Source organism: Sus scrofa, chromosome 3 (assembly GCF_000003025.6).
Source record: "Sus scrofa isolate TJ Tabasco breed Duroc chromosome 3, Sscrofa11.1, whole genome shotgun sequence".
Taxonomy (NCBI): Eukaryota; Metazoa; Chordata; class Mammalia; order Artiodactyla; family Suidae; genus Sus; species Sus scrofa.
Window position 1 is genome coordinate 43,974,661 of NC_010445.4, and position 22,124 is coordinate 43,996,784.

The 22,124-nt window shown below is 43.5% G+C and overlaps 1 protein-coding gene across 2 annotated transcripts in view; it reads right to left on the reverse strand.

Moving 5' to 3' along the window:
* The window catches only part of TTL (tubulin tyrosine ligase), a 41,978-nt gene continuing 25,827 nt past the window's right edge, over nt 5,974-22,124 (reverse strand). Inside the window, exons 5-8 of one of the 2 annotated variants that reach the window (XR_001307533.2) lie at nt 20,090-20,359; nt 9,889-10,032; nt 9,088-9,290; nt 6,196-6,325 (exon numbers count right to left, since the gene is read on the reverse strand). Coding sequence is in view for 1 of the 2 variants with exons in the window: in NM_001004041.1 (NP_001004041.1) it covers nt 6,205-6,325; nt 9,889-10,032; nt 20,090-20,359 (535 nt within the window). In the remaining variant the exon portion in view is untranslated. 2 annotated transcript variants of the gene reach the window in all.

Genomic DNA, 22,124 nt, shown 5'->3' on the forward strand with positions numbered 1-22,124 from the left:
CAGCTGTATTCTCTATTGCCGTACAATAAACTACACACATTTGACATACAATACAGTACACACATTTAAAGTGTACACGTTGATAATTTTTGACCTATGTACACATCCTCGAAGCCACCACCACAATTAAGGCAACGAATTAACTCACCACTCCCAAAAGCATCCTCCTGCCCTAATTTCATCTTTACCTAGGTCAGTGGGTAATTTTCATTCCCCTATCACTTTTTAAAAGTTACTCTCTCAGAGTTCCCATTGTGGCTCAGTGGGTTAAGAACCTGACTGGTATCTGTGCGGATGCAGGTTCAATCCCTCACTCAATGGGTTAAGAATCCAGTGTTGCCACAAGCTGTGGTGTAGGTCGCAGATGCAGTTGGAATCTGGTGTTGCTGTGGCTGTGGTGTAGGCTGGCAGCTGTAGCTTGGATTTGACTTCTAGCCCGGGAACTTTTGTATGCTGCAGGGGCAGCCCTAAAAAGAAACAGGGGGAAAAAATGTGTTTTAAAAAAGAGATCTCGCCAAAAAGGGGGGGGGGGTGGTCCCTGGTGGCATAGTGGTTTAAGAATCAGACTTTGTCACTAATGTGGCTAGGGTTCCATTCTTGGCCTGGGAACTTCTGCATGCTGTAGGCGAGGCCGAACAAAAACAGTTACTCGTCTGTTTCTTTTGCTTTTCTTAGGGCCTCACTTGCCGCATATGGAGGTTCATAGGCTATGGGTCAAATCCGAGCTATAGCTGCTGGCCTGCGCCACAGCCACACAGGATCCAAGTCCAGTCTTTGAACTACACCACAGCTCACACAAAAGCCCAGATCCTTAACCCCACTGAGCAAGGCTAGGGATGGAACCCACAACCTCATGGTTCCTAGTGGGGTTCATTTCTGCTGCACCACAACTGGGAACTCAAAGGTTCATTCATGTTTCAGCATCTATCAGTACTTTGGCCTTTTCAGGGTTGAAATATACATTTTGTTTATCTACCGGTTAATGGACATTTGGATTATTTCCACCTTGGCTATTATGAGTAATACTGCTAGAAATATCCATGCACAAGTTTTTTAATGGACATATGTTTTCAATTCTCTTAGGTATTCCAGCTAGGAATGGAATTTCTGGGTCATTTGGTAACTCCATGTTTAACTTTTTGAGGTACTGCCAAATTTTTCCAAAGGCAGCTGTCCAATTTTACATTCCCACTAGCAATGTATGAGGATTGCAGTTTCTCCGTATCTGCATCAGTGTTTGTTACTGTGTCTTTTAAAAAAATTATATCCACTCCAGTACATGTGCAGTATCTGGTAGTGATTTTTATGTTTTTTTGTTTTGTTTTGTTTTTGGCCATGCCAGTGGCATGCAGAATTTCCTGGGCCAGGGATGGAACCCACACCACAGGTGTAAACAGAGCCACAGTAGTGATAGTGCTGGATCCTTAACCTGATGAACCACGAGGGAACTTCTAATTGCGATTTTTGGATTTCCCTAAAGACCAGTGATACTGAGCATATGGTCATGTGTTTATTGACCACTGGAATATTTTCTTTGGAGAAATGTCTGTCTAGAGTCTTGGGTCCATTTTTAAAGTGGGTTGTCTCTTTTACTGTTGAGTTGTCATAGTTCTTTATATTATTTCTATACCACTCTTTATCAGATATATGACTTGCAAATATTTTCTCCCATTCTGTGGGTTACCTTTTACTTCCTTGTTTGTGTCCTTCGAAGCACAAAATCTTTTAATATTGATGAAGTCCAGGTTATTTTTTCTTTTGTTGCTTTTTTTTTTTTTTTTTTGGTTTTTAGGGCCATACCTGGGCATATGGAAGTTCCCAGTCTGGGGGTCAAATCACAGCTGCCAACCTATGCCACAGCCACCGCAATGCAGGATCCGAACCACGTCTATGACCTACCACAGCTCAAGGCAATGCCACTGAGTGAGGCCAGGGATCAAACCCACATCCTCATGGGTACCAGTCATGTTCATTACTGCTGAGCCCAAAGTGAACTCCCAGGGGCTTATACTTTTGATAGACTGAGAAATCATTTCCTGATGATCATGAAGGTTTACAGTTCTGTTTTCTTCTAAAAGGTTTTTTTCCCATTTAATTTCAACTCTTACATTTAGGCCTTTGACCCATTTTGAATTAAAAATTTTTTTTCTTTTTAGGGCTACACCTATGGCATATGGAGGTTCCCAGAGTAGGGGTGGAATAGGAGCTGTAGCCGCTGACCTACACCACAGCCACAGCAACGCAGGATCTGAGCCATGTCTTCAACCTACACCACAGCTCATGGCAACACCAGATCCTTAACACTGAGCGAGGCCAGAGATTGAACCCACAGTCTCATGGAGACTACTTCGGATTCTTAACTTGCTGAGCCATGGTGGGAACTCCTTTTTTGTTTTTACATTTTTTAAGCGTTGCAGGGAAAAAATAATATGCAACAGAAAACCAGTTTGGCTTGCAAAGCCTAGAATATTTACTATCTTGCTCTTTATAGAAAAAGTCTGCCCACCTCCGAGTAACAGAACCATGGATTCAAATAACCAGTGACATCCTAGGACAGTCGACACCTACAATAGATGACAGGATCAAAGATGACAAAAACACTTGAAATATGATTCCTTTAATGCTCCAGGCATTTTGAACATTCATAAAATGACCTTGCTTCAGAAGTCATTTCCTCTAACATACAGGTTCTGTGTCCAGGATCAGTTTTCTCTACCGCACCCATAGGCTGCGGGGGGCCCAGTCTGGCACCTTCTTTTCCCTGGCAGGGTCCCCCCAACATACTTCAGGGCCAGATGCACCCCTCCTCTACACAGCCTCAACTCTCATGAAAACACCATTGGTAGTGTCACTGCAGCTTATGGTTTCTGCAGGTTCCCTCTGATTCAATCACTGCCGGATGTTCTAAGTATGGGATGATCACTCTGAAGCGCTGCTGAAACCACACGTCTGCTGGCAAGTCCGCCAGTACCTTGTCAGACACACAGGCCCTTTCATGTGCCGGGGAGGTGGAGTTTATAACCACAGTGGTTACCTGGGAGGGGAGGGACTTTTCTCACGGTAATTCATTCATAACCTTAACACATGTTTAGCAAATGGATACATTCATGTCTGCTTACACTTGTTGACAAGGCTTCACAAACTTGAAGTAGATGAAAGCATGTCTAAGCAAAGAGAGAGCCTGCTTGGACAACACTGGCTGATCACGTCAGGATCATTAGTCTTAAAGAAATGCCTGGCCTTCCCAAAGGAATTTTTTTTTCCTTTCAGGGCTGCACCTGCAGCACATGGAAGTTCTTGGGCTAGGGGTGGAAGCAGAGCTGCAGCTGCCAGCCTATGCCACAGCCACACCGGATCCGAGTTGCATCTGCAACCTAAGCCAAAGCTTAGGATCCTTAACCCACTGGGCGAGGCCAGGGATAAAACCCACATCCTCACGGACACTATGTCAGGTTCTTAACCCAATGAGCCACATGGGAACTCCTGTCAAAGGAATTTTTTTTTAAAGGCCCTACACCTCATCTGAGTCTTCCGAGATAATAAATGTTTGTCCTTCCTTCTCAAGCAGGGGTTCAAGGCATCTCAAAATACGTTTGTCCTGCCTGAAGTTCTGACAGAAGAAGGTGTGGACACCAACATTTTTTTTCTTTTTCTTCACAGCACATGGAATTCCCGGGCCAGGGATCAGAGTCCAGCCGCAGTTGTGGCAATGCCAAATCCTTAACCAGCAATGCCAGGGATGGAACCTGCATCCCAGCGCTCCCAAGGCGCCCTTTGTGCATCAGCAGGAACTCCAACATGTTTTTAAAGCTTTTCAAGTGAATCCAGCATAAAGTCGGCATTGAGAGCCTTGGTACTAGAGGTTCTCCAGGCTCCCTAACTTCATGTGTCCTCACTAAATGCTCCTGAGATAGTCCCTGGACCAGGTCACGAGCTCTTCTGTGAGACAAGAAACTAAGGCCCAGAGAGGTTCATGGGTTCCTGATGCTGTGCAGCCAATGACAGAGCCAAGATTGGAATGGACAACGCCAAAAACATAATACCCCTTTCCCCAGCAAGTGTCTGTGTGAATGAAGAAGGGGGGGAGCAGGGTGGGGGTGGGGCAAGGCAAGACCATGACCACCTGCTCCAAGGACGTCACCAAAGGGTGTGGAAGAGTTCTGAGCCCCCCATCCCAGCTCATCAGAAATAACTGCATAAAAGAGATCCTTATTTGAAACTGTGTGAGGAAGGAAGCAGATTTTTCTTTTTAAAGCCTCATGCATATGTTATTGATTTGTTTCTTAGAAAACCCATTGAGACCCACAGCCTTCCTAATATCTGAATGGTGAGCCTTGTCACCGAAAGAGCTGGAAAACTCTTGAATGTCCCTTTAATTTTGGCCCAATCATTACAAATTCATGTTTGACAGCATTACAAAATCCTCCATGTCCCCATCACCAGCCCACGTAGCATTCCCAAGTCCCCGGGACTTTATACTTTCTAAATGGGTCTGCTCACAAGTCCCCAAACACCAACCCATCCGCTGAGCTGGGCCTCCTGGGGCTCCCTTAACACTTGACTGTTTTAGTTTGCTCCGGATGCAAACTTGGTTATCTATCTATTCTGGGTAACCACTCAGAATATTTGTTTTGTAATTCCAAACTCCCAGGAGCCAAGCCCCTGGGGTCTTCCTCCACTTCACCCAACCTAACCTGGTCACATCCCATACCCATGGCTGCATCTGTGACATCATTTCTATCATTACTCCTTTTTTTCATGGAAAACACCCCCATCTCATCCTGTTTGAGGTGTTGCTTTTCCTGCTCTTTGTAAAAAAAGTCTCCCCTGACTGCAGAACTCTTTTCTACAAGTAGAAACGAATCATGCCAAGTACAGACGAATAATAGAGCATACATATGGCAGGGGGAGGGCTGGGGAGGAACTCTGGGGGGGGGGGGCTTGTCAGTGGGTCTGATTCCCAGCACACTCTTCACAGATGGCATCTGGGTCTTCCTCCTGCTCATGATGTGGCCTCCTGAACAGTCTGCACAATATTCATCCATCCTGAGAGTGGAAACTCTACCTAACGGGACACTATCAACATTTGGTGATGTGCAAGATGCCCCACATAGCTCTGAAGCCACATCTTTCCCATTTTAAGAGACTCTCCAGTTCAGGCAAGACGTACCCTGATTCAGAGCCTCTGCCTGAATGTGGCCCTCGGGGTCAGAGAAAAACCTGCCTGTTCAGCTCCCAAAGAAGGTGCTTGGAGAGCAAGGAGAACAGTGGGGAAGAGCCCCCTGGGGCAGCAGATTCTACCCTCTTCTGAGCTTCGAGGGGTTCTTAATAGAAGTTTACCCTCCGCCAAAAAAACCTGAACAAAAGGGAACTTGGCACAAGGGCAGATAGAATTCTGCCTAAAAGCAAGAGCACAGAGAATCATCACATTTCAAAGAGCCCCCCCCATCCAACTAGTAAATAAAGCAAGACATCATGGTTTTTTTTTTCCCCTCTCTCATGCGTATTGGATGCTTACGGGTTTGTGGCAAACTTGCTGCTCAATTTCTGAAACATGCAGATATCAAACCCAGGGTGGTGTTGGCTGTTTGATGCCCAGCCCATGCTAACCCTGAACGGCAATCGAGCAAATGCCATGGGACCTGGGGGAGAAAGTCCCTCAGCTACAAACCAAGGGGTGTGGGTGCGTGCTTGTCCAGACTCCCCTGGGGCAGGGTGTCATGGAGGGGGAACACCGGCAACCTCCCAGCCGCTCTCACGTCCCGTCCCCACCCAGGTAGGAGGTGGCAGATGGGCACAGAGCTAAGGCACTAACGCAGCAGGTGGACAGACACCAACCAGGTCCCACAGCCGCCACCCCTGGTGGGAGGGGCGCTACTCCCAGTGCTGCCTTAGGATAAAAATCCGATTTTTCAAAGGATGGGGACCCAAAACAAGCACATCCCTGTTTTTTTCCCCTTAGAGGAGAATATTTTGCTCTCTCCTTAGAGAAATTTGTTTCGGTTTTGAATCTCAGTAGCAGTGCTGAGCGCGACACCCAGAAACCCTGGGTGACCACTCCTCAGGGAAGCTGCCTGTTCTTCTATGGTCGTGTCTCTGCAAGTTGCTGCTCTTCCTCCTGTTTGGCTTGGTATCGAGTTTTTCCTTCCCCGGGCCAGGGCCCCCTCCTGCTTCTTCCAAGGCAGCTCGGGGCACCTCCCTCGGTCATAGCTTGATGAAAGCGGCCGGCGGGGGCTGCTGCTGCTGCTGCTCTGCATCCGGGGGCGGGAAGACACTGGCTATGGCTATGTCCACGATGCCCTGGCACAGCTCAGCGTAGAGCTTCCTGAAATGGGTTTAAAGATCGATCAATGAGGCTGTTTGTCAAAGCGCAAGTGAAAAATCAAAGATTTTTTTTCCACTAGGATCCACCCTAGAAATTCCACCTTGCATTTTTAAGACTGGTGTCCGCTGTCCATACAAACACTGCAGGAGGCACTGCGGGAAGATAAAGCCTCTACTAAACAGCTATTTCTGGAAGATCTTGAAGGTAGAACCTACAAGACAATGCCTGTCCTGTCTGGAACCCGCAGGGAAGATGGGAGATTCCAACAGAGGACAGGGGCTGTCCTGCCTTGGGGGTGCAGCCAAATTAAAGAAACAAACAAGCAACATAAACTCAGGAGTTCCCATTGCGGTCCTGTGGATTATGATCCTGGCTAGTATCCATGAAGATGCAAGTTCCATCCTGGGCCTCAATCAGTTGGGTTAAGGATCTGGTGTTGCTGTGAGCTATGGTGTAGTTTGCAGATGTGGCTTGGATCCTCGTTGCTGTGGCTGTGGTGTAGGTTGGCAGCTGTGGCTCTGATTCAACCCCTAGCCTAAGAACTTCCATATGCTACAGGTGCAGCTGTAAAAAGCAGGAAAAAAAAAAAAAAAAAAAAAAAAAAAAAAACCAAAAACCAAACCAAGCAATTTCTGAGTAAGGTGAGTAAACGTTTTAACCAGGAACACGCATATTGTCCATCTATATATTTACAGAGGAGGATGTGCCAGGCATGCTACTAGGTGCTGCGACTCCAAGGAGAACCAGAAAAACAAGGCTACTGCCCTCAGGGTGCATACATTTTGGAAAGAAAACAAAAAGGAATTAATTTGGTGCTCACTAGTGTTAAGGAAGTAAGCTACCAAGGCTAGAGAAAATCAAAGATGGGATTATTCTGGGAAGGCTTCCTGGAGATGCCATTTGAGAGTAGGAGCGGCTTGGGGGGAGGGTGAGAGCCAGCACAAAGGCCCCACCACGGTTGAGAGGCTCCAGGGAAATGGTGCTGGGAATGAGGCTGGAGGGCTAGGTGAGGCTGTGGCCTTGCAGGTGGAGGGGAGCTTGGCCCCTGTGCCAGGCACAGTGGGAAAGCTGGACGACCTGGCTTCCATTCATCACTCTGGCTGCTCCGGGCAGAACAGACTTTACTGGGCGAGGACAGAAGTGGAGATCCTAGTTAGGAGGCTCTTTGCAACAGCCACGGTGAAGGATGACCTGCGGGTGAGGGAGGGTAGTGGGGGCAAGGAGCAGAGGACCAATGAGGCTGGAGGCAGAACCAACAAGATCCAAAGGACAGAACCTGGGGGTGATGGAAAAGGGGAGGCAGGCTCTCTGTCCAGTTTCTGGCTCAGGACCTGGAAACAGGGGAGCTGGATATCCATGGAGAGGGACAACTCTGAGGGTGCCTATTGGACAGCCACACTCATCCTTACAGGATGCTGGGAAGGTAGTGCAGATACTGGCCTGCAACTCTGGGCTGCAACGTAACTGGGTGGTTTTTAATCTTGGGGTGCAATATGGACTTGGCTGGGGACCTCGAGGGCACAGTCTCTGTGGCGCACCTGGGATGGAAGAAGCCATTCCTGGAGCAGACCAGGGCGTGTATGGGAACTGAGGAAGGGGACATAGCTTGTGCACATGTGGCTGTCCAGAACTGTGGCTGTGAAGGGAGTAGGATGTGGCATCAGAGGAGGGCCTATTTTTTTTTTTTTTTTTTTTTTTTTTACTTAGGGACACACCTGTGACATATGGAAGTTCCCAGGCTAGGGGTCAAATTAGAGCTGCAGCTGTTGGCCTACACCACAGCCAGAGCCACACCAGACCTGAGCCACATCTATAACCTATTCCACAGCTCACGGCAATGCCAGATCCCTAACCCACTGAGCGAGGCCAGAGATTGAACCCGCTCCCCATGGATACTAGCTGGGTTCATTATTGCTGAGCCACAATGGGAACTCCAGGAGGGCTTCTTTTTAGTAGCTGGGGAATCTGCTGGATATCGCATGCAGATAGGAAATGCACAGCAAAGAGAGAGAAAGCTAAAAAAAAAATTAAATTAAATTAAAAAATAAATAAAACAAATAAAAAAGGGAGTTCTGGTCATGGTGCAGTGGAAATGATTCCGACTAGGAACTATGAGGTTGAGGGTTCAATCCCTGGCCTCACTCACTGGGTTAAGGATCCGGTGTTGCTATGAGCTGTGGTGTAGGCAGAAGACTCAGCTCGGATCCCGTGTTGCTGTGGCTGTGGTGTAGGCCGGCGGCTATAGCTCCGACTGGACCCCTAGCCTGGGAACCTCCATAAGCCATGGGTGCAGCCCTAAAAAAACAACACACACACACACACACACACACACACACACACACACAAAGAGAGAGAAAGCTGATGAGGAAGGAAGAGGATGGGGGGGGGCGAAGCTCTGAGAGGAAGGGCAGGAGGTGGGCACCCCCAGCAGTTTTGGCAAAGGGAGGACGTAAAAGATTCCAGCTCCTCCACCCTGGCATCCTTAACTCTCCTCCTCCTTCGGATCTCACTTCCAAACATCGCCTCCCAAGGGGACCTTCTGACATCTTTTACTCTAGGACAGTGAGTTCCCCAGTATGGAATCTGTTTGTCTTATTCCTTGTCCTGGCCTGTCTCTCTCCACTAAGGGCAGGGCCAGGGTCTCTTTGCTCATGACTGTGACCCAGAGCCCATTACAGGGCCTGGGGTGGCAGCAGGGGTGTTATGGGGACCTAACAAGCCCTCATCAGCTGTAGGCTCGGACGAATGAGATGGAGCCTCACCTGTCTGTCACAGCCATGAAGCAAGAGGCAAAGGCCTGGCTCCCAGGGAGGGCACCACTTATGTGTTAACACTGCCCCTTGGAGGTACAGGCCTTTCTCCTACACCGCTGGAAAATCACCTCGATTTCTCCAAGACGTGGACGTGGGGAGCCATGAGAGGGTCTCGACATTGATGAACGTGGATCTTCAGAAGAACCAACAGCCTTTGAGGAGTAAATCCAAGTGATCTCCTTACACTTAAGACCTGCTGTGCCAGCCCAACTCAACTTTTCTCCTTTTCCCCATGTATTTATACCACGCTACTGCCAGGCTCCTCCCAGGAGGAACAGAAGCTCCCCGAGGGCAGGTTTCTGTTCATCTGTGTATCTCCCCTTGAGCCTGGCCCAGAGCAAAGTCCCACTGGATGCTGGGTCCCCACTCCCCTGTGGCACCTGTGACACTCTTACACCCCAGCTTTAGCTCCCTCAGGTCTATGACACCTTCTCAGACCATCTCCTGCCCAAGGTGAACCCTGAACTTGGCCATCCGTGTCTCCTCCACTCAAGACCTCTGCTGATTCATTGCCTTGTCACCTGAGAGGGTCTCTGCTGGTGTCACGAGCTTTGTTTGCAACCCTCAAGGTATCTACCAGCCACCTGAGCACAGAGTGCTCAATCCAGATGGGAAGGAAATGGGGGTTCCCCCAGAGCCCACCCCTGATGGACACCTTGGGAATGGGTGCTCACCACCTGGCCAAGGCCGGCTATTCCACCTGTGGAATCAACTTCCCGCTTGTTAAAACACAGTGGTGGTCAGGCTTACTGAGCACAAGCAGGGGCGCCGTTGACTTCGATGAGCCACACCTTCAGGTCCTCATCCACCATGAAGTCGAAGCCGAAGAGCTGGAAGCTCTGGTAAGGCAGGTGCCGGGTGCTGATGGCGGGCTCCACGCTCAGGAGGCAGCTCCTGCAGGGCGGTGGGGGGGTGTTCACTGAGGATGGGGTGATTCAGGGAAGAGGACCACAGGAGATGCGTTTGGACAATTTTATACCAAATGGGCTTATGAAAAGGGCTTTGCCTTCTTCCTCTCTTTTACATGTATTACCAATAGATTATTCAAGATGATGCTATTCATTTGTTGGAAAACTGCCATCACCCTTGTTCTTACAAGTGGTAGCTGATTTCCCAGTAAGCACCAAGTCACCGTGGTCCCTTATAAATGTGGATTCTAGCGTTCCTGTCGTGGCACAGCAGAAATGAATCCAACTAGGAACCATGAGGTTGCAGGTTCAATCCCTGGCCTCGCTCAGTGGATTAAGGATCTGACATTGCTGTGGCTGTGGCGTAGGCCAGCATCTGTAGCTCTGATTAGATCCCCAGTCTGCGAACCTTCACATGCCGAGGGTGGGGCCCTAAAAAGAAAAAAAAAAAAAAATGTGGATTCCTCCAGCAGGAATTGCCACATTTGTTTATAATAAATAAAACATTCCCATATAGTTTTTGCCATATTAAAAAATGGGCCACCACTTAGTGATAAAGAGAATTTGCCAAAAGAATGGTAATCTCATTTCTTTGTTTCATTAGCTCCAGTTCTCATGCCAAATCATTGCTTTTCATTAAAAGCTTTATATACTGAATTGAGATACTGAAATATAGAATAGAGTTACTCTACCTGGTCTGAGAACCTCCATATGCCACAGGTGTGACCAAAAAAAAAAATTTTTTTTTTAATAATTATTATTAGGATTAACTGTTTGCAAACACTGGAGAATTTTAATGACACAGAAAAGTTGAAAGTGAATTTCAAAAATTTACTGAAAAAGTACAGGAGGCTTGAGGTCAGGCTGCCAAAGCCAGAATCTCAGACAAATGTTTTAACCTCTTAAGCCAAGCACTGACTTCATCATCCATAAAGCTGGGGTAAAAATACCTATTCCTAGTGCTGAGATGATTCAATGACATAATTACACTGGAACTTGGCATAACTCCTGGAAGCTAGGAAGTATCTAAAAGCTGTTACAATTACGAACAAGCATATTCTATGAATTTCTCATTGATTTTTATAATCCTAAATATATTATTTATGAATAATAAAGAACTGTTATCTAGTATAACCATCCTAGAAAAACTATGCTTTTTTTTTTTTTTTTTTTTTTTAGGTCTTTTTTAGAGCCTCACCTGTGGCATATGGAGGTTCCCAGCCTAGAGGTTGAATTGGAGCTGTAGCTGCTGGCCTACACCACAGCCACGGCAACGCCAGATCTGAGCCACATCTGTGATCTACACCACAGCTCATGGCAACGCTGGATCCTTAACCCACTGAACGAGGCCAGGGATCAAACCTACGTCCTCATGGATGGTAGTCAGATTCGTTTCCGCTGTGCCACAACGGGAACTCCAACCTATGCTATTTTTGTTCTATGAAGAACAAAAATGATTCCTTGATTGTTCCCTTAATTGGATGTTGGAACAAAAGATGTATCTTAGTAAATTCAATTATGTTCTAGTGACTAAGATTACCAGGGATGGCTGTCCTTCTATGCATCTCTATACTTAGAAGGAAAAAGATGTATCCTTATAAGTAGGTTTTGGCTGGTGACTTAGAAGAATTGAAGCTTCTGTGAACTTGGAGCCAGGGTCATGCTCCCCTCCCCAACCTCCCTCCACCAGTCCCCCACCCCAAGCTTGTTTCCTTCTTTTTTTCCCCAAAGAGGAAACATTTTCTATAGATGAGTTTAAACCTTTAAAAATAATTTTGGAAAGTTAGCCATTGAAGAAGCAACCAGAATAAATATGTCTTCCCATTCATCTTTAACCTGCAAGTCACATATACATTTTTTTCTACATCTCACCTGTAGTCTATGAAAGAATACCCTTAACTTTTAATTAAAACATTCTTTAAAAGTGTGTAATTCAGAAAAATTTTAAATGTAATCGTTCTTCTATATATTGCAGATGCAGCCATAAATAAATAAAATTTAATATATGCTCATGATAAAAAAGAAGAAAACCCCCAACAATATTGAAGGATAAAAAGTGCAAGAAACAGAGTTCCTGATGTGGTGCAGCAGAAATGTATTTGACTAGGAACCATGAGGTTGTGGGTTCGATTCCTGGCCTTGCCCAGCAGGTTAAGCTGTGGTATAGGCCAGCAGCTGTAGTTCTGATTAGACCCCTAGCCTGGGAACCTCCATACGCCTCGGGTGTTGCCCTAAAAAGAAAAAAAAAAAAAAGTGCAAGAAACACTATACTCCAATACTTAAGGGAAAAACTGAGCCAGAACCAAATCAAAATGAAATGTTTTTTATCTGCTGGGAGCTCAAGTTAATAAATCACATTAAAGAATTTTTTTCAAAGTTCCTACTGTGGCTTAGCAGGTTAAGAACCTGACTCGTATGCATGAGGATGTGGGTTCGATTCCTGGCCTCGCTCAGTGGGTTAAGGATCTTGTGTTGCTGTAAGCTGCAGTGTAAGTTGCAGATGTGACTCAGATCCACTGTTGCCATGGCTGTGGTGGAGGCCACAGCTGCAGCTCTGACCCCTAGCTGGGGAACTTCTATATGCCAAAGGTACAGCTTTAAAAAGCTTTAAAAAGCTTTAAAAAGAAAAAAAAAAAAAAAAAAGGAATTATTTTCATCATCAGATTTTATACAGTACATCTTTTTTTCAGCTGGAGTGGGAAGTTAGGGGGAGGCTAGCTGGCGAAGAGGCTGTAAGGGGTATTTAAAGCACCGGAACAATGAGGAGGAGGGCGTGAAGAAATATCAAATAAATCCTTTGCCTAAAGTAGGAATTCTTTCTTTAGCAAATTTGACTTATCTGGTGCCGGAATTCTAACCACATATAATCCATGAAGAAATGACACTTAGAACCCTATAATTACTCTGCTAGACTCTATATAGGAAGGTATTTTTCAAAAAGGGCTCAGTCATCATGACCAGGTGGTAACGACCGGGCAGGTACACAGACCACCCAACAGAATAAAGATCCCAGGATAGACCCTCACGTAAATGGCCCCCTGGTTTATAACAAAGGCACCAAAATGCACTGGGGAAAGGACAGTTTTATAGACCAGTGGCCCTGGGTCAATGGGACATGCTTGTGGAAAACATGACACTTGACATACAACAATTCAAATAGATTATAGGTCTCAAATATAAGAGGGAAAACCCAGCAGTCCATCAACTACAGAAGAGATGAATTGTGGAAGAGTCACACAGTGGAATACGACCCGGCAATTAAAAAGGGTAAACTTCTGGAGTTTTCACCGAGGCGCAATGGGATTGGCAGTGCGTCTGCAGCGCCGGGATGCAGGTTCAATCCCTGGCCTGGCACAGTGGGTTAAAAGATCTGGCGTTACTGCAGCTGTAGTACAGGTCACAACTGTAGCTTGGATCTGACCCCTGGCCCAGGAACTTCCACATGCCTTGGGGCAGCCAAAAAAGAAAACACAAAAAAAGTAAACCTCTGCAACATTCAACAACGGGGAGGAATCCCACACACACAACAGTGAAAAAAGCTGAACACAAAACAAGAAACAGAGTATAAATCCATTTACATAAAGTTTAAGAATAAGCAAATGGGGAGTTCCCATTGTGGCACAGCGGAAACAAATCTGACTAGGAACCAGAGGTTGCGGGTTCAATCCCTGGCCTTGCTCAGTGGATCAAGGATCTGGCATTGCCATGAGCTGTGGTGTAGGTTGCAGACACAGCTCTGATTTGACCCCTAGCCTGGGAACTTCCATGTGCTGAGGTGTGGCCCTAAAAAGGAAAAAAAAAAAAGAATAAGCAAAAGGAATCTTATGCTGATACAAGTCAGAATAGTGACTATCTTTAGCAGGGAGTATATATTTTGAGAAGTTCAGGGAGTCTGAGATGCTATAAATGTTTCATATTCTGATTTACATTATGATCAGGCAAGTTGTATGCATATGAAAAACTCACTATGCTATACATGTAAGATTTGTGTAGCAGATGCAAACTATTGCCTTTGGAATGGATAAGAAATGAGATCCTGCTGTATAGTTCCACTGGGAACTATATCTAGTCACTTACGGTGAGCATGATAATGAGAGAAGGAATGTATATGTGTACGTATGACTGGGTCACCCTGCTGTACAGGAGAAAATTGACAGAACACTGTAACAGCTATAATGGAAAAAAAAAAAAAGATTTGTGAACTTTACTGTATGCATGTGATGCCTCAATTAAAAAATATTTACTAGATTTAGTAAGCTATAATAAATGGATTAATAATGAATAAATGAATAATGTTACAAAATCATTTCCAAGCATACTGCAGGACCAAGAGGGAAAAACAGACAATAGACACAGACCCACAAGTCAAGAGTTGGCAACACTTTTCTACGAATGGCCAGATAGTAATTATTTTAGGTTTTGTAGGCTACATATAGTCTCTGTTGGAAATCCTTCTATTTTTTTAAAAATTGTAAGAAGCATTTTTAGTTCATGAGCTAAACAAAAACAAGCTCTGGGCCACATCTGGCCCATAGGGCATAGATTGCTGATATCTGCCATAGATTAATCCAGTTATTAGACAAGGACATGAAAGACTTGCCATTATATGTTCAAGAAAACGTAAAACACAAGTGGGAGAATTTCATAAAGAACAATAAAAAAAAAAAGGAGTCAAATGGAAATTCTAGAACTAAAATCAACTCAGATTTAAAAGCAATTTTAACAGCTTTTAACTTTTTAAACTTTAAAAACAGGTTTTTTTGTTTGTTTTTATTATTTTATTTTATTTTATTTTTTGTCTTTTGAACTTTTAGGGCTACACCCGCAGTGTATGGAGGTTCCCAGGCTGGGGATCCAATTGGAACTACAGCTGCTGGCCTACGCCACAGCCACAGCAATGCAGGATCCAAGAGGAGTCTGAGACCTACACCACAGGTCATGGCAATGCCAGATCCTTAACCCATTGAGCAAGGCCAGGGATCGAACCCGCAACTTCATGGTTGCTAGTCGGATTCGCTTCTGCTGTGCCATGACGGGAACTCCCGTTTGTTTGTTTTTAAAGAAAGAAATGGAAAATTTTATTCGAGCCAAATTTGAGGATTATAACCTGGGAAGGGCGTCTTCCATTTCTAGCTCTGAGAACTGTTCCCTATACACAGGTTTTAATAGGTATAGAAAGAGATTAAAATGACACACAAGATCCACAGGAGATATGTGAGACCGTGAAGAGGATTAATATCCAGGTAACTAGAGACTCATCAGGAAAGAAGAACCGGACAAGAGACACGATTGACAAGACAATGGCATGAATATTCCACAACTGATCAAAGATATCGAGCTACAGATTCAAGAAGCACTAGGAAAACTGTGCTGGGATAAGTACCAAAAAACTACACCCATCTTAGACTAAAATTTATAAATCAACCAAAAAAGGGAGTTCCTGCTGAGGTGCAGTGGGTGAAGAATCTGACTGCAGTGGCTGGGTTGCTCTGGAGGGTTGATCCCGGGCCCAGTGCAGCGGGTTAAAGGACCTGGTGTTGCTGCCACTGTGGCTTGGATTCAGTCCCTGGCCAGGGAACTTCCATATGCTGCAGGAGCAGCCATTAAAAAAAAGTATTTTCCCTCCCCACAGTTAAAAAATGCGAGTGGTTGTTGTGTTACTTTTGCTTAAGGCTTAAGAGACTACAATTTTTTTACTTTAACAAATGTAAGGGAGTTCCCGTCGTGGCTCAGTGGTTAACAAATCCAACTAGGAACCATGAGGTTGTGGGTTCGATCCCTGGCCTCCCTCAGTGGGTTAAGGATCTGGCGTTGCCATGAGCTGTGGTGTAGGTTGCAGACACGGCTCGGATCCTGAGTTGCTGTGGCTCTGGTGTAGGCCGGTGACTACAGCTCCGACTGGACCCCTAGCCTGGGAACCTCCATATGCCGCGGGAGCAGCCCAAGAAATGGCAAAAAGACAAAAAAACACAAAAAACAAACAAACAAACAAAAAAACCCCACAAATGCAAATGTAGGGAGAAAGCTCTAGAGGGATCTGGTCATTCTCTTGCCTCTAATAGTTATCATTTGCTCTTGAGGCACGTATAAACCTGAGGCTGTATGTAATAAAGTTCAGAGAACATTTGAAGAATTGGGACCTTAGAGACATATGTTTTTCTACCTCCTCAAAACTGTGTAATTGCTTCTTGAGAGCTTCAAGAGTATCTGGATGCCTCGTTTCTTCCAAAAAGAAATTTTTTTTTCTTCATCTGAATTACTATGTTGCAGTGTGTGTTCTGTTTTACTGACACTCTGCTTTGTCTTGTAGTGATCTATAATCACACTTTTTCTTTCCTACTATATTTTCACAGTGCATAATTGTGTGTGTGTATTTGTGCGTGTGTGTAATAAACAACTTGTAGAATTTGGTCCATACATCAAGATTTAATAATAAACTTACAAAGAAAATAAAACACAGTCAATATTTAATAAAATAGTTTAACAAAGACCAAATGTCTTATTATGTGCTTTAACCTATTAATAAGGTCAAAATACTATTAGATTTCAATTAAATTTTGTATGAGAATGTTAATAAAATGTTTCTTAAAAATTCACAAAAAAAAGATCCTTTTTTTTTAGGGTTGTAGTTGTGGCATACGGAAGTTCCTAGGTTAGGGGTCGAATAGGGGCTGCAGCTGCTGAGCCATGCCACACCCAAAGCAACATGGGATCTAAGCCACATCTGCGACCTACACAAAGCTCTTGGCATCACCAAATCCTTAACCCACTGAGTGAGGCCAGGGATCAAACCCATATCCTCATGGATACTAGTTGGGTTCTTAATCCACTGAGCCACAATGGGAATGCCAAAAAAAGAATCTTAAGAACAAAGAAAAGATATATTAAGAGCAATACTAAGATTTCAGAAAGGATGGAAGCCATAAGACAATGGATTGCAACCTTCAAAGAGCTACATAATTTAATTGCTAATTTTTGTTTTCAGGGCAAATGTCCTTAAAAAAGTGAAGACAAAATAAAAATTTTATCAGATAAATAAAACAGAAATAGTTCATCACCAGCAGACCTTACTGTAAAAGCTCTAAAAATTAGTTTTATAAGGATAAAGAAAATGATTCTAGATGAAAGCAAGAAAATGCAGGAAAAAAAGAGAAGCAACACAAAGGGTTGAAATGGATGAGGAAATCTAAATGAATATTAACTATACATAATAATAAAAATGATGTCTTGTGATTTTAAAATATATGTAGCATTAATGACTACCCATAAAGGCTTACAATTTAATACCTTTAATCCCCCTCTTTGGGTCCTTCCTGCTTCCTCTTCAGAGATAACCACTACTTTGAATTTTCTGTTTATCATCACTTTCTCTCTGGATTTTTACCATATATATACAGCCCTCTAAATAATGCATTACTTAGTTTTGCTTGTTTTTCAATTTATATGAATAGGATCAATCTACATGCATCTTATATATTTACATTTTTTTTCCTTGACATTATGTTTGTATAACATAGTGAAGTGAAAAAAAATCCTTTAACAATAAGGTGAAATAAGGTCATTCTCAGATGATGGAAAATGGAGAGGACTCCTCACAGCAGAACTGCTCTAAAAGAAATGCTGAAGTCTGAAGAGAAATGGTACCAGAGAGAAACCTGGAACTTCAGGGCTGAGGAAAGCACAAAAGAAATGGCAACTATCTGGGTAAATGTAAAAGAAAATATTAACCTGACAATCCATCATACATTATGTATGTGTATCATAATCCTTGGAGTAACCATGAAACAAAAAAATGCAGAGATATAGTCAAATACTCAATGGAAATATTAAAGTGGAACTCTTAAAATGTTCAAATAAATCAAAAGGCTGCAGGAAATGAGGAAATGAAAAACAATGAAAAACAAACATGTAAAAAAAGGAGACACAACAAATAATAAAATGGTAGATGTAAATCCAGTCAAATCAATAATTACTTTAAATTTAAATGGTATAAACAATTAAAAAGGAGATGATATGTTGGATTAAAAGGAAAAGATGACAAAATCTAACAATAAGCCATCTACCAGAGGTCCACTTTAAGTATACAACAGAGAAGAGGAGGTATGGAAAGAGACATACCATCAATCAAAAGAAAGCTGGAGTGGTTATATTAATATCAGACAAAAAAGATTTTATTATTATTATTATTTATTTGTCTTTTCAGGGCCACACCCATGGCACATGAAAGTTCCCAGGCTAGGAGTTGAATTGGAGCTACAGCTGCTGGCCTACACCACAGCCATAGCAACATGAGATCCAAGCCACATCTGCGACCTACACCTGTGCTCATGGCAATGCCAGATCCTTAACCCATTGAGTGAGACCAGGGATCAAACCCACATCCTCATGGATACTAGTCAGGTTAATGACCGCTGAGCCTCAACAGGAAGTCCTAAAACAGACTTGAAAATAAGAAATATTACCAGAGATAAAGACAAAAACTACATAACAATAAAGAGGTCAATACCCTCCAAAGAGATGAAAATTCTAAATGCATCTGCACCTGACAACAGATCTTCAAAATATAAGAAGCCAAAAGCTAATAAAATGAAAAGGAGATAGAGAAATCCATAATTACACTTGGATACCTCAATGTTTTATCTTTCAATAATGAACAGGACAAGAACAGAAAATCAGCAAGGCTATAAAAGACTCAAACAGCACTACAACCACCTTCACCTAATGTGCACTTATAGAATACTCTGCCCAACAAGAGCAGAATAAACATTATTTTTAGTGCACATGGAACATTCACTAAGATGGATCATATTCTGGACCATGAAACAAACATTAACAAATTTTAAAGACATTAAGTCATCCAAAGTATGTTCTTGGACCAAAATGAAATGAAAATTTCCAGAAAATCCCCAAATATTTGGAAATTAAGCAAAACTTTCTAAATAGTATGAGTCAAAGATGAAGTCACAAGGGAAACTAGAAATATTTTAATACAATAAAAATAAAAACATGATATAGCAAAATCTGTGGGATGCAGCCAATGAGTACTTATAGGAAAATTGATGGCATTAAATGCTTATACTTTAAAAAAGCCAAAATCCCTCAATTCAATGGCCTAACCTTGCACTTTAAGAAAATTAGAAAAAAATGGAGTTCCTGTCGTGGCGCAGTGGTTAATGAATCTGACTAGGAACCATGAGGTTGCGGGTTCGATCCTTGGCCTTGCTCAGTGGGTTAATGATCCGGCGTTGCCGTGAGCTGTGGTGTAGGTCACAGACGTCGCTTGGTTCCCACGTTGCTGTGGCTGTGGTGTAGGCCAGTAGCTACAGCTCCAATTAGACCCTTAGCCTGGGAACCTCCATTTGCTGCGGGAGCAGCTCAAGAAAAGGCAAAAAGGCAAAAAAAGAAAATTAGAAGAAGAAAAGCAAGTTAAATTCTCCCCCAAAGCAGAAGGATGAAAAAAAAAACAAAAAAAAAAAAAAAACCATAAAACAAAGAAATCAAAACCAAAAACAACGGAGAAAATCTAGAAAACTAAAAGATGACTTTTAAAAGAGATTGAGGAGTTCCCGTCATGGCTCAGCAGAAACGAATCTGACTAGCATCCATGAGGATGCAGGTAGATCTCTGGCCTCTCTCAGTGGGTTAAGGATCAGGTGTTTCTGTGGTGTAGGCCAGCAGCTCCAGCTCCGATTCGACCCCTAGCCTGGGAACCTCCATATGCTGCTGGTGTGGCTCTAAAAAGACCAAAAAATAAATAAAAGAGATTGAAAAAAAATTGATAAACCTCTAGCCAATCTGTTCAAGGAAAAAAGCAAGAAGCTATGATTAACCAATATAAGGTAGTTGAAGGATTACCAATATAAGGATTAAAAGAAGAGACATCAGCACAGATCCTATAGATCTTAAAAGGATAATAAAGGGATATAACAGATGAGTTTTGTTATATTAAGTTAGACAACTTAAATGCAACAATTCGTTGAAAGGCATAAACTCCCAAAGCTCCTTCAAGAGACACATAACCAAAAGAGATATGATTCAGTTACCTTATTATATGTTTGATTTGTAGTAAGATACTACTTTCCAGGGTAATGTTCAAAGCACTTGTGAGGTACTGATTGAACTCCTCAAAGAACATTTCATTCCCTTCTTCATACTTTCCATAATTCTTCGAGTACTCCTTCTGAATGCAGTGATTGGTCAAATGGCAGGTTTTGTCTTGGAAATTATCTGTATGGTACGGTTCTGAAGCAGTCCGAAGCACACCTTCTCTGTAGAGGTAGATGTTATACTGATGATCCACCAAGACCCAGCTTCTGCAAGTCAATGAAAACACCCTTTTATTCCACTTATCTGAAGTTTCTCCATACCATCCCCATGCCTTGATTTTTTTCTGGGAGGAAATGGAGAAAGGATGTAGGTTCTAAAATGAAACAAGGCAAGTTATGACAGTTCTCCAAGACAGTCGATTATCCCTGTAATGAGGCAGGAAACATTTCATCATAAATGACAAGGAGACTTTGACCCATTCAAAAGACACAGCACTTTGGAGTTCCCACCATGATGCAACAAGATTGGCAGCATCTCTGAGGAGCTGGGATGCAGGTTCTATCCCTGGCCTGGCACAATGGGTTAAGGATCCAGTGTTGCCACAGCTATGGTGTAGGTCACAACTGCAGTTCCAATATGATCCCTGGCCTGGGGAACGCTGTATACCTTGGGGTGACCAAAAAAAAAAAAAAAAAAAGCAGCATTTTGAAGAGCTGTGAGTGGGTTGGTTTTTACAGTTAATCTATGAAACCTCCAGTTGCCATGTTTTTCTTTTTCTTTTTCTTTTTAGGGCTGCACCCTAGGCATATGGAGATTCCCAGGTTAGGGGTCTAATCAGAGCTATAGTCACTGGCCTATACCTCAGCCACAGCAATGCCAGATCCGAGCCATGTCTGTGACCTACACCATAGCTCACAGCAACACCAGATCCTTAACCCACTGAGTGAGGCCAGGGATCAAACCCACAACCTCATGGTTCCTAGTCGGATTGTTTCCACTGCGCCACAACAGGAACTCCGTCATGTTTGTTCTTTTCGTAATCTTAAGAAGACTGTTCCTAATGAAGCTGATTTGACCAGACTAGGTGTTCAAGAAGCAGGAAGTCAATGTGACGGCATCAAGATGACAGATTCCTAGATGGGGATATGATGGTAAGGCCAAGGACAGGCTGAGGCAGGGCTATTCAGCTTTCAAAAGCATCACACAACCTCTTTCTTTTTGCCAGGGCCTTTGCTCAGAAATATAACATCCAAAAACCCTGAATTCATGAAACCCTTAAAAATGGGACACAGATGGAGTTCCAGTCGTGGCTCAGTGGTAATGAACCCAACTAGTACCCATGAGGACTCGAGTTCAATCCCTGGCCTTGTTCAGTGGGATAAAGGATCCAGCCTTGCTGTGGCTGTGGTGTAGCCCGGCAGCTATAGCTATGATTTGACCCTTAGCCTGGGAACTTCCAAGTGCTACAGGTACGGCCCTAAAAAGAAAAACAAAAAAGACACAGACAATAAAGTGAGGACATAGTCTTTGGCAGGGTCATGTGATCCACTATGTATATCTCTCTGCTTCTTTCATAAGTAAGCCCCCCCCCCCACAGGAACCCTTCTCTTTGTTCTTTTAGGGGGTGGATTTTTTAAAATGAAATATAGTTGATTTACAATGTTGTATTAGTTTCTGGTATACAGCAAAGTGATTCAGATAAATATGGATATATTCTTTTTCACCTTCTTTCCATTATGGTTTATTATGGATATTGAATATAGTTCCCTGTGCTATACAGTAGGACCTTGTGGTCCACCCATTCTCTACATATTAGTTGACACCTGCTCATCCCAAACTCCCAGTCCATCCCTCCCTAACACCCCTTGACAACCACAAGTCCAATACCCTTCTCTTTGGGATCCATAAGACATCTTCATTAAAGACAAAAAAAATTTTTAATTTTTATGGCTGCCTCTGAGGTATACTGAAGTTCCCCAGCCAGGGACTGAATCCAAGCCACAGCTGAGACCTAAACTGCAACTACAGCAG